The sequence below is a fragment of the Boleophthalmus pectinirostris genome, unplaced genomic scaffold, assembly GCF_026225935.1.
Source record: "Boleophthalmus pectinirostris isolate CB_2022bp ecotype Guang Dong unplaced genomic scaffold, ASM2622593v1 HiC_scaffold_15, whole genome shotgun sequence".
Lineage (NCBI taxonomy): Eukaryota > Metazoa > Chordata > Actinopteri > Gobiiformes > Gobiidae > Boleophthalmus > Boleophthalmus pectinirostris.
Window position 1 is genome coordinate 34,114,272 of NW_026571070.1, and position 13,689 is coordinate 34,127,960.

At 44.4% G+C, this 13,689-nt stretch overlaps 1 protein-coding gene across 1 annotated transcript in view; it reads left to right on the forward strand.

Moving 5' to 3' along the window:
- The first annotated feature begins 2,876 nt into the window (after positions 1-2,876).
- The window catches only part of zeb1b (zinc finger E-box binding homeobox 1b), a 137,099-nt gene continuing 126,286 nt past the window's right edge, over positions 2,877-13,689 (forward strand). The window contains exon 1 of the mRNA XM_055150729.1: positions 2,877-3,248. Within this exon, the coding sequence (XP_055006704.1) occupies positions 3,191-3,248 (58 nt within the window). The 5' untranslated portion in view covers positions 2,877-3,190. The remainder of the gene's footprint in view (positions 3,249-13,689) is intronic.

Here is a 13,689-nt window from a genome sequence, read left to right on the forward strand (position 1 = left end):
TGTCCTCCATCATCTCTTCCTCACAACATGCCACTCTCCTTCACCTCCACAAAACAGTACAAGCTCCTCCATCATCTCCTCAGAACATTTCACTCTCCTCAGAACCTCTCCTCCATGATGAGTGTTGATGTGGCAGTAGGTTAACAGAGGTCTGGTTTCTTGGTTGTTCCCAAGACAGTGAGGTCTTTATTTAGAACATCTCAACATCCTCAGAACATCACACTCTCCTCCACCACCTCCTTAGAACAACACAAACTCCTCCACCACCTCCTCAGATCATTTCACTCTCTTCCACCTCCTCAGATCATCACAAACTTCTCTATCACCTCCTCAGATCATCTCACTCGCCTCCATCTCCTCAGAACATCACATACTCTTCCACCACCTCCTCAGATCATTTCACTCTCCACATGCTCCTCAGAACATCACAAACTCCTCCACCACCTCCTCAGAATATCACAAACTCTTTCATCACCTCCTCAGATCATCTCACTCTCCTCTGAACACCTCCCCCTCCTCCATGGCGATTATTGATGTGAAGGTAGGTCAGCAGAGGTCTTTATCCTGATTGTTCCTGGGGCAGTGAGGAGGAGGCGGAGGCGTAGGAGGAGGAGGAGGTGGAGGAGAACAGGAGTATCTTTCTTGAGGTCAGGACTGGAGCGCTGATGAGAGTCCCATGACCCTCTGACAGACACACACACTGTCTGTCTGACTCTGGAGCATTCCTCTCTTTCTCGCACAATCACACGCACCAACCTGAAAACACTCTCACAATGTCAACTGGAAACGGGGAATTCTCTCCTTTCAAACTGTAAATAAAAAGTCGGTCAAAATGTGTAAAAACATGTGACAGTGACGTAAACTCCTCACATTATTGAGCACAGTCCGTATCATCTGTCTGGAACTAAACTCCTAAAAACAGTCATAATCATTCACTGAAGTCATTTCTTTTTTATTTGTTGCTTGTCCTCAAACATTAAAAGTACACTGTGTACATTTAGTGGAGGGCTTGTCACCATGGAGATGTAACTGCTTATTACCTGGAATGTTCCACAAGATGGCATTAAAGACATCTCCCTTGTATTTACACAATTATGTTTGTATTGCTAAAAATATTCTGAAAAATGCAATCTTACTACATGTGGGATGGCTCGCCTCTCCACAGATCTGACCTGTAACTTGACCTGGTGTCATCCACTTGTCCACATGTGAGTAGATAAAGTTTAATTTGAAACTGTGGAACATTCCAGGCAAAAAAAAGAAAAACATGTTAGAAAAGTGCCATAGTTTACTTTAAATAATTACACTAATGTAAATTGCATTATATAAACTACATTATTCATTATTACTAAACTGAATAATGAATAATGCAGTTTATATTCTGTTTACTCGCTATTATCTATACATCTATCCATCCGTCTGTCTGTCCATCCATCTATCTATGTATCTATATCTATATCTATCTATACATCTATCTGTCCAAAAACTAATTCATATTTCCTTCTGTCCATACCTTGTCTTTTTTTTTCAGCGCCTTTGTACTGGATTATTTGTTCATACTTCTGCTTTCATATGAATCAATACCCAGCAACAGTCTTATCAAGTGGAAAAATGTCATTAAAATATTAATCTGCAGAAGTACACCTGCACTTAGTAAATGGTAATGAGCCTATTACATTTTTACATTATTAATTTGCCTATTAGCCTATTGTTTCCTTATGACCTCTTGTATAACTGTGATATACTGTATTTATATTACAGTATTTGTGTTTTACTTACTGTACATACATTTATATCATTTATGTCCAGTGTTGGGGAGTAATAGATTACATGTACCGGAGTTATGTAATCAGAGTACAAATTCTGAGTAACTGTATTCAGTTACAGTTACTGTTTCAGTGAGAGGTAATTGGATTACAGTTACTTTGTTGAAATAAATAGATTACACGGGCGGTATTTTCCTGTTTTCATATTTTGGGCCAAACCCCCCCCTTTTTTTTTTCAGTAATTCCACTCATTGCTGGAAACTAAACCAGGACTAAACCAAGACTAAACCAGGTCTAAAACAGGACTAAACAAGGACTAAACCAAGACTAAACCAGGTCTAAACTAGATCTAAACCAGGACTAAACCAGGTCTAAACCAGGTCTAAATCAGGACTAAACCAGGACTAAACCAGGACTTAAACAGGACTAAACCATGCTTCGTGGACGTGTCTCCTCGTCTTCTATCAATAATATTTTTAATACGGTTAAGTAAAGTCTGGGATTTTTTGTCTTTCTTTTAGCAGATAAAACATCTTATGTGAAGATATCCTGGTCTTTGCTTCTCTACAGCAAATCAAGTAATCCAAAGTATTCAGATTACGTTACTCACTTTAAATAACTTAATGGATTATGTTACAAACTACATTCTGGGGTATGTAATCTGTAATCTGTAGGGGAATACATTTTAAAAGTAACCTTCCCAACACCGTTTATGTCTTGATACCAGTCTCTTGCTATTTTTATTGCTACTTATTTAGAAATTTTATAACATATAATCTATATACATATATATATATATATATTTACAATCTGTTATTATATTATATTGTGAGCTACAGTGTCTAAGTCATTTCCCTTGTGGATCAATAAAGTTTGTCTAAGTCCAGAAAAATGCAGAATATTATTGGTAATCATTTATTAATAAACGAAAATGTAGTGTATTAAGGTATATTTATGATATCATAAATGTTTGCCAAGTTCAGCTCAAAGCTACTTTTAGATCCCTGCTTTTAGCTAAAGTAAGCCTACACTTCCTGTTTGTGCCGAAAACTACAAAATGAGGTAAGCGGTCCGTGCGTGACGTCATGACGCAAAAGGCGCTCACTTCTCTACACCTTTGTTTGTGTGTTAGCAAAAGTGTTGTAGGTGCTCAGGTCCGGCCCGCGGAGCTCGGCCCGGCCCGGAGAAGCACCTCACAGCGGGACAGAGCCGGTACCGAGAGCGGGCAGCCCCTCTCCGCTCCCCCCCGCTCTCCGCTCGCTCTCCTCCGGCTCTCCTCCGTGCGGATCTAGCCCACTACTGGCGGTGCGGTGAACCAGGTGCAGCCAGGGAAGGGGAGGTAAAGGGGAGGGCAGCGCAGGAGGGGGAGATGGGCTGCGAGAGGAGGTGACTCTCCGGCAGCATTTAGACACAGCGAAAGGATCATGGCGGATGGCCCCAGGTGTAAGCGGAGAAAGCAGGCGAACCCGCGGAGGAACAACGGTGAGTAAAACTACTTCGACGCTCCGCTTTTCTCCGGGGGAAGGCTCGCGGGGGCCGTGGGGTCGCCCGGCTCTCTCCGCGAGAACTTTGGCGGCCGGGAAGTGTGTTTTTAGTGAGTGGAAGTGCGGTGAAGTCGCGGCAGCCCCGTGTGGTGTACCGTTATACGCTTATACCTGGGTCCGTGCCTGTCCGCCTAGTGGTCCTCCGCGCACACGAGGGACCGTTAGCTCAGCGCGCCGCACCGTGACTCCCCGCGCCCGCTGTCCGGCTCCCCGCGCCCGCTTCACCACTTCCACACACTTTTCCATCATTTATTTACATTTTGGTCAGTTTGGGGGGGCTGCTTTGAAACTCGGACCTGTTTTTTTTGTTTCAGTGAATGAGCCTCGCTGCTTTGTGTTGTTATGGATAAAAGTGTTTGGCGTTTGGAATCTCACGCTGTTTTATCGCGCGTTTATGATTTAATCGTTTTGTTGATTGGACAGCAGCGCGTTTGTTTGTTCTTTACGCTGGGGCTAAAGGCTATTCTTGCGTGGACACTCGTGGCAGGTAGCTTTAACACTGTTGCTGCTCCGGGGACGCGCAGAGAAATATATTTTTGCGTAATTTTCACAAACGAAATCCTGTTTGGAAGAGGAATACGGCGAAAGGGACGCAAATATAAGCTCGGGTTCGTTCTGTTTTTACTGCTCCAAAGTTATTATCGCGTTTTGCCCGTGTGTCGCTCCGCACGCGTTGGGTTTAGGAGTGGGGTTTAGCGATAAAGCGAGGTCGGAAATCTGCGGATCAGGACAGAACGCCTGATAAAACACGGATGGGGCAAGTGAGGTTCCGGAGGACGAGGGAGCGCAGCCCGTATAAGGAGAGCGGATCCTGGCCAAGCGTGTGTGTGTGTGTGTGTGCCATGCCGGGGGGACTCCTCCTGCCTGCCTGCCTGCCTGTCTGCGGAGGAGCGGGGCCGGGGAGGACACGGCTCGGACGCTCGGTGGTGCATGCACGGACTCCCCTCTCTCTCTCTTCGCCGTCTTGTGTTTGTTAAGCACTCTTTCAATTCGCATCGCGTTCTGTGTGCTTGTTCCGCTTTCCTCTCTCTCCCCCTCTCCCTCTTTCTTTACCCAGCTCACACAGTCCCATATTTAGATTTTTTTGCTTGTTGCTCAGGAAATGCTCGCGTTGCCAGAGATGTTGTTTAGGAGTGTTGCTCAAAACAAGAATTCGTGGGAGGACTACGCGAACGGGCGGACTTTCTGTTACCGTGGCGCTGCGTAAATGTGCTTAGCCAACCTGACGGAGGGGTTTTTCGGTCGATAGCGCTGTTACCTCACCCCGTGCGCTGCGCTCCGGAGAATGCGAGGAGGACACACCTTAGATAACGGTTCTGCTGTCACGCTCCGAGCACTTTGACGGGGTTTCTTAGCGATTTGGTACTAATGGCCCGCTGGTATTGATATTTAAAGTGACTTCCCACGTCCTGACAGATGCGCGCTGCTCATTTGCATTCGGTTTTGGCGTGTTTAGGGTTACGTTTCCTCGCTTTTCACAGGGATCATGCAAATGCTGGGAGAAAGTGCTGTGGCTAGTTTGGGCTTTATTCTAAGATGTGGATTCAAACATGTGGATTAAAGCAGCTGAAATAAAGTGTTTTGTCGAAAGTTTTACTAAGTTTGTTGATGTTTTTGGACTATTTTGTGATTTGAAATTATGCTTTTTAACAAATATTCTTATTTTTAACTTAAGAAATGTACTTTTACTTTCTTTATCTGACTCTGCAGTACATATTTGAACTATTTATGGTCGTATATGCAACATTTTCAGCACTTTTCCAATTTAAAAGATATAATATGAAGTTTTAAATCGTTAATCACTATGGCAACGGTCCAAACTTCTCTTTATTTTGAAACCCAAGGATAACGCAGTAATATACCTGTATATACAATGTAGCTTAGCTTTGTTTTTAGTTTTATATTATGTAATAATTACAATTTAACACACTGGAATACTCAAACATCAGCTCATATTAAAGTTGGTATGTTCACTATGTGAGTACTAACATTTTGTAGTAGTAGGATTGTCAGAAATACAAAGGGTTGAATATTTCTAGACAGTATTAATGTATAGTAAGTCGTTATTCACATGTCAAACTTCAGCTCATACTAAAGTTGGCACGTCTACACTTATAGTCTTAAAATACTAATATTCTGGAGCAGTGGGAGGGTACAAAGAGTTAAATCATTCTTGGCTCGTATCAGTTTCCTTTAAGTCATCGTCCATATCAGTTTAATAATAAAGTATAATATTATCCGTCAAATCTTGTAATTGCTTTTAAAGTTGGTGTATGGTGCGGGGGCGGCGGGGTAAGCAGAGCCGGGCACTGGGCGCTCTCCATTCCACGCTGTAAACAGGGAGGTGTTAACAGCCCGCCGGACGACAGGTGTTTGCAATCGCTGGGATACTCTGGGACACTGCGCCCCCTCCCCCCCGCGCACCCCCCACGTACACCCCCCTGCTGCCCTCCCCTCCCCTCCGGCCCGCTCCCCCGCTCCTCCGCAGCAGCCATGGTAATCCAACACAGCAATTTGGGAATACAGGAATGCACGCCGCTTTAACATTCTGGGCCAAAATAAACAGCGCGAGGACAACTTTGGGTGTACCTGATGAGAACGAGTCACTTTAAACACTCACTATGTAACTTTTTAGCCAAAGAATAGAGCTTTTTTCCATTTTTGTTTTTGTTTTATTGCAGCAAAAAGCTTTGAAATACGCGCATCCTTGTTGTGAGCTGGCTTGCATCTCCACAAACCTGACTCTTACTTGGCCCGGCCTCTGACTGCTTAATAAATGTTGTTTCTTTTGCTATAATCCCCCACATTATGCCATTAAACTTATCTTTGTCCATGGAGAATGTTCAGGAGGATGGTTTCAACTGTGTTTCAGGAGACGTGCCACCTCCAGAAAGTTACACACTGTACCTTTAAGCAGGACTGAGTAATCGCAGTCGTATTGAAATCACTATTTAAATGGACACAATTAGTAAATCCCAAAGGCTGTTTTTAGATCTGTACTTAAACATGTTCTCAAATGTGACTCTTGTGTTAGTTTGTCAGTTCAGATTTCAGTCTTTTTGTGTGACACTTTGACAAAATCCCATCATTAAAACATAAATCACCATTTTAATCGCAATTCTTATCAAAAAAATTATATGAGATCAAATTTTTCATCCATATCTTTGAGTGCAGTCTTGAGTAATGGTGTGCAAAAATATCAATATATCGTATCGTTTAATGTGAGTACCGACATATCGCCAAGAGTATTTTTTGGTATATTTTACTGAATTAGTTTGTTACAGAGCTACAGTTTTGTTGTTTGTTCAGAGAAAGGAAACTTGTTCATGCATCACATTTGGCATTTTCACAGTTTTGTTGATTAAAATGTTTGTGTTTCATGTGAACTTTGCACAAGAAGTGGTTTCATAAAGACTTTTAGTATCACAGCCATGATTTAGACTTTATTTTTATTGAACTGTATCGAATCGATTTGAACTGAAAGTGCGTTGTATCGAGATATGGATATCGTGGCCTATGTATCGTATCGGCAACTCCTTAATAATACCAGCCTTACTCCCATGTGGAGATTGGGTGCGGGTCTGGCACTCGGCGCAGTCACCGTGTTAAAGAGCATGTTTATAGACCTGGTAAAAGTGGAGTGATTGAAGTGAACAGAGTCATCCACGCTGGAAACAGTGAAGCGCCTCTGCTACATGCTGAGCTTTAATGTGAGACATTAAACTGTTAACAAAGTCACGGTTTGTGACTACTCCTCCTGAATATCCCTCTGCATTTAAACTGGACAAAGACTGTGTAACGCAGTGATGTTCTCAACTTTGACAGAAACAACTTTGATTTGTCAAAACATCCACGCAAAGAGATGAAACCATACCTCGAGTCAAACAAACATTACAGTATTTGATAAAGGATTTCTACACTAATGTCTGTGTCTAATACTGAAACTTTATCATTTACTAAACTAATTTAAAACAATTTACACTGACATCAAGAAAAGCTACAAATTTTTTTCCCCATTTTTCAGTTTTTGTTACTCCTTTTGTTTACTTTTTGACACGTTAACTTAAGTAAAAATATACGTTCTAGTAGAGGTGGTCCAATAAGGATTTTTTAGGCCGATTATCGATACGATGATCTACATTTTTGATCGTCCGATACTGATTACATCCGCCACGTCAATACGATCACATGGACTTTAATTATTAGTTGAAAAAAGTGACTTTTGATGATTTGTCTGACCAAAATCTAACTAGTTACATCATCAACAGGATTTTGCTGATTATTTAAGCGAAAAATTAGCCACTAGTTGCACATCAGTTACCATTACCATCAATTAATGAATTAGAATTATTACGTGCATGACCGGTATGTCTGACTGTCCCAATTTGCAGATCTTAATCACATTATTTTTGTTGAACAGACTACCAAGAACAAACTGGGCTTTCAGTTTTTTTAATCAAACTGTTACAAAATCCTTTCAAAGCCTTTGTCACATAAGACTTGGAAAACACAGTGGATGAAGAACTTTGTGTTGTTGTCTTGTATTTATTTCTTGAGATTAGATCATATCCGATACTTCTTACACAACTGAACCGTAAAACAAGATGACACAGTTTCAAATAGATCTTTTATACCAGACTAACTCCAGTGACTGATGTGTGGAGTTTGTTTTGCGAGTCCTCTGAGCTCTCGTCCCGACAGCAGAGTGGTCCCCGTCGCGTAGCGGGCGTGCACCATGACAAACGGCGCGGTGACACATACATGGACCTCTGCGGTGTTGTGCTGTAGCGGGAGCCCGGGCGGAGGCGGGGACATGCCAGGGCGCTGCTTTAAAACCATCTGTTTACATTTAAATGCCGGGCCTGTTGTGAGGAGCCGCAGAGGAAACTTTTCATTTATCTCAACAACAGCTTTTCACCAAACCCCCAGTCAAGTGCCAGGCCCAGAGGAACTGTGAAAAACACCTCCTACTCCTGCCACCCAACCCGGACAAACACGGGCTCCCTGTTTAAAGCGCCGGGACTGGAGGCAGAGTAGCTATGGCTAAGTCCACGATAATTACTACACCAACTTATCGTTAAGACGGAAGAACATTTTTTGGGGCATCTTGTGTTTTTTTGTAGTACCATAGAATTTGTGCAGTTGGGGTTGAGTTAGTTGTTTAGTGCTGTCGCGATATTACAATTTCAACACTTAGGAATAGAATTGATACTCAATACTGATTCCGATACCACTATTATGTCAAAAAACAGTCTTTCTTTAGACAATAGAATGTGGTTTTCAACATGAAATGGTAGCGCTTTCCTTTATATTTCCATTTTTTCTGATCTGGCCAAGATTTTAAAACTTATGTCAGTTTAATCATCTTGTTTTCAGATTTATTATCGACTTACTAGACCAGAGACTGCTTCTGGAGGTTGTTTAATTTAAGATAACTTGTCAAGTAAAATGATCTTGCTGCATGGACAGATCATTTCACTACTTTTAAGTCATTTTCTGATACATTTAAGTGTTTATATCTTGCATTTTCGCCAAGCTTTTTTCAGTGAGGCCTTATATTTGTGTGTAAATCTCTCCGTGGTCCATTCCAAGATCGTTCTAAAGTAGGGGGATAACGATATCCAAGTCTCACGATACGATATCGTCACGGTATAAACCTCACGGTACATTATTTATTGCGATATCGTGGGAAAGCTCACAATATGGTGGAGAGTCTCACGATTACGGATGTAACAATATCCAAATCTCTCGGTACGATATTTATTTGCGATATTGTGCCTTGACAAGACTTAACCCAAAGAACTAAGACTTAAAAGTATTAGAACTGTTATTTCTTCTTGTCGTCTGCACTGAAATATAGCAAAGGATCATGGTCTATGTAGTTCCCTCTGTCTTTTTTAGTTATTGCTGCACCATAACTCTTCATTTAATCAAAAGAACTTGTGATTCGATATATTGTGATGGTCCATGATGTCATTGCGAGAACTTTGACGATATGATATCACGATTCGGTTTTCGGTTATTTTTACATCCCTGTTCTAAAGCTATTCAAGAAAAGTTCAGTTCTGTCCTGTGAATGTGACTAGTTTAAGGATCGATACCTGCTCAGTGAGTATTTCGAGTTTACTAGTTTGAGGATGGATTACTATCTGATATATTTCTCTACTTTTTGTCAGCCGTAGTTTCAGTATCGCCGCTTCTCGTGATTGTTTCATGAACCAGTATATCTCACTTCAGAATCCGTTGTGGCATCAGGCTTATAGCTGCAGCTTCTGTCCGCTTGCCCCCTGACCCGGGCGCCCATGCGTGTCCCAGAGTATGACTTCACTTTCCCCCCCGCGCCCCCGCCCCATTGTGCGTCCGCCGGCGTGTCCAATTGTGTTTGCGTTTAAGGCCCGCTCAATGAGGAAGAACAGGGGAGGGGCCGCGGTGGCTCTTCTTCTTTTCTCTGCCCCCCTCCCTCCGCCTCTCCACCGTGGGTAGTGCCCCTGTAGAGTCCGGGGAGAGGGGCGGGGGACGGTGCGACGGACAGATTGGGGTAGAGGAGAGGTGACCAAAAGAAGAGATTTACAACAGGTGACGAGTGAGGGGAGGCAGACGGAGAGGCCGGAGCGCACATGCCAGCTGCTCGGCTCGTATCTGGGAGCGCCACTTGGAGGGAAGGTGCCAAATACTGAGAAGTGTCACTGTGAAGAGACAGCAGCTACAACAAACACACAACTTATACACACACACACTGGTTTGGTCTGATACAAGGAAGAGGACTCTAAAGTAATGGATTTTAATCAAGTTTTGCATGAAAGTTCATTAGTCAGACGGGTAGAGGAGCCAAAAATTGTTCTGAAGTAAGTGTAACATTACTTCAAAATAATATTACTCAACTAGAATTGCAAAGTTGTCGTCCAAGAAATAACTCAAGTAAGAAAAAAAAAGTATTTGAGAAGAACTACTACTCAATTAAGAGATGGGAAAAGGACTATAAACTATAACATGTACTCAAGTAAAAGTGCTGTTATTTCAATAAAAATATCACTCAAGTAGTCATAAAAGTGCCGTAGAAAAGTACAATTTCTCTAAAAACTCTGATTATAGTTGAGAAGTTGAAATATGATTAGGGGTTAGGGTTGTTTTAGCTCAAGGGTCAAAGGTGAACCATCTGAAATTGAAAATGGGGCTGCGCAATTCATCTTATTTTAATCAGATTCTTTCATTTGTAATTGTCAGTAATTAAACAGGGTGGTCTAAAAGCAGAGGTCAGCAGCCAGTCCTCAAGACATTTAAATTTGTTCAATAAAACAAACAAACAAACAAAAAGAAATTAAAATTTGCAATCGATCAGTATGAGGGCTTTATTTGTGTATGTGTTGGTGGTGGTTCAGTGCCTTGGCGAGGGTCTGGGCAGGTAGAGTTATGTTGTGTGTAGAGCAGTATGGACACTTTCATTTATCAGGACTGTCCTTCGTTGTTGTTAAGTTGTTATTAAGTTATAATCACACAGATAAACTTCATGAAGCGTTAAGTATGTGTCTTTTATACATAATAAAGGCAGACGTGACGACCTGAGCGAAGTGTCAGAGGGAGCGCAGTTCCCAGCGGAGCCCCATTGTCCCGTGTGTGTGTGTGTGTCTATGTGTGTCTGTGTGTCTGTGTGTCTGTGTGTCTGTGTCTATGTCTATGTATGTCTGTGTGTGTGCATGTGTCTGTGTCTATGTGTGTCTCTGTGGGTTTGTGTCTGTGTGAGTGTGAGTCTGTGTCTGTGTGTGTGTGCGTCTGGTTGTGTGTGTGTGTGAGTGGGTGTCTCTGTGTGTCTGTGTGAATGTGTGTGTGTGTATCTGGTTGTCTGTGTGAGTGTGTGTGTGTCTGTGTGTGTGTGTGAGACTGTGTGTGTGTGTGTGTGTGTGTGTGTGCAGAGGCCTGTCCCGGTGCGACCATGGGGCAGAATTCAAATGATGTGATGTACGAGCTGGGCTAACACTAAAGCAGCTTAATGATTAGCTCCCATGGAGGCAGGGACATTAGCCTATAAAAAGGTGCAGTTAAAGCCGAGTCAGTTTCAGTAACCCCCTTAACTGTGCAGGGATGTGCTTTATTGGGCCGTGTGAGGCTGAATGCTTAAATACTGCATTGTGTGTGGGGCTTTAGTGAGAAAGAGCCTAGTTACCTTTGCAGTTGGCCTGCTCTACCTCATCCTCTGCAGCGGCGGAAGAAAAGGCCCATTGAGGCTCCCGGCCCGGGGAGGGAGGGGAGGGAGGGCCCTTTCACACCGGGCTTGTGGGAACCGGCTCCTCCATACTGGGCGCACCATTTGCATACGACCCATTCTTCTCCCAAAGGTCCCAGCGAGGGAGGAATCTGTGGAACGTTCACAGAATTCATGAAATCCCTCTCTCACGCCGCCCGCACGTCCTCAAGGCCCCGGCGGCTCCTCCGAACGCGGGCCCCGAGTCCAGGCTCTGCCGGGGCCCGGCCGTTAGCTTAGCGCGCTGTCCACTGTGCTGTGGCTAATGTCGCTGCAGGCTTCATTTGGCACAGCAGGCCAGACCCCCCCTGACCGGGAGCGCCCCATCTGCCCCACAGGACAAAGCACTGGGGCCTTAAACCGCCAGCGCCGCGCCGGACAAACAGGACGAGCACAGAGCACAGGCAGGCCAGAGGAGAGGGGCAGGGGGGCGGGGGGGCAGAGGAGAGGGGCAGGGGGCGGGGGGGCAGGGGGCAGAGGAGAGGGGCAGGGGGCAGAGGGGTTACGGGGGCAGGGGGTAACACAGGGACAGGCCCGGGCAGTGGGACGCACACCAAGCACAGAGCTGAACTAGCACAACCGTCACCGCGGAGACCAGTGCCCCCCAATCAAGACCCTCACCCCCCACCACACACCACACACCCCCACCACACACCACCACACACCACACCCCCCACCACACACCACACCCCCCACCACACACCACCCCCCCCACACACACCACACACCACACACCCCACACTGAATGCGCTGCCCCTCCTCCCCTCCTCCTCCTCCTCCCCCTCCTCCTCCTCCTCCTCCTCCTCACTCGTCTTTAAAGTGTGAGGAAGACATGAAGCAGCATCAGTGTCAGTGCAACAGGCACATGAGACACGGACTGCTGAGGGAACCTTTTCTATTATTACTGAAAATGTTTTGTTGTTGTTTGTGTTTTTCATTTTGTTTGTGTTTAATGCACTGAAAAATATGCGTCTTACCGTGAGTGAGCTTGCATTTCCACAAACCTGACTTCTGCTGACCTGCTCCTGCTTGTTTCCATGGAAATATTGTTACTTTGGCCAGTGTGGTTTTAACTTTCTGTTTCCATGGAATCATAAAGGTGACTGGCCAGAAAGTTACATACTTGAGCTTTAATTGAATTTCCCTTAACACCAGACTTGTACGTAGCGCAGTAAAGATCTTGCTGTTTGTTTTTCCAGTGAGATTATGGGACAGCGTGTGACCTCTGACCCTGGCGGGCGCACCTGTCCCCTGCCACTCGAGTAGTTTACAGTCGCAACCCGGCGCGGGCCCGGTGTGTTTTGGTAAATCTGCGCCCCCCCTCCCCCCTCCGTGTGTCCGCCGGAGCAGAGCGGGGCGGTGGAGCGTGGGCTTTCATTGACGGCAACGCCACACCACTCATTAGCGGCCATGTTTGTTTGTTTTGGAGCTGGGCTGGCTCCAGGACAGCAGTGATTAGAGCCGGAGTCACAATATGAAGTGTTGTGGTTAAACGGTCAACAAGGCGAGTCATATGTTCAACAGGGTTTGTCATAACACAAGCTGCCAGCGTAAGACCATTTTTAAAGCAACACTGGGTCACTTTCTGCAGGTGGCACATCACAGACTTGACCCCATAGAAATATACAGTTAAAAACATATTTTTGAACATTCTCCAAGGAGATATGATATGAGCTTTATGCCACACTGACCACGTTTACATGATTAATATCGACTGATATGGTGATATGTTTAAATTCCAAATGAACTGTTCTGAATTAAGCAAATTTACATGGAAATAATAATTCTCGTTAAATCGTCTTTATTTAATTCTGCTGAACGTCTCAGGGTGGGGATTGGACAGAGACACCAACATATTTACATCGACCAGAAGAAAACACACACTTTAGCTGCTACTGGCTTTTCTGTCATCTCAGTTTGTCGTTACACCACGGACACAAACATGATCCACACTTTTCCCTGCAGTGGTTCCGATGATAATTGTGCAGCAGCTGGAGAATTGTCTCATCACGATTTACGTCTGTCAGCTGAGGAGGAGAAGGGAAGAGTGTCGGAGAAGGAGGAAGAAGACAAAGTGAGTGTGAGGCTGCTCTACCTCAGCCCACTCCCACATCCCGCTCACAAATCCAAAGAGACGTGG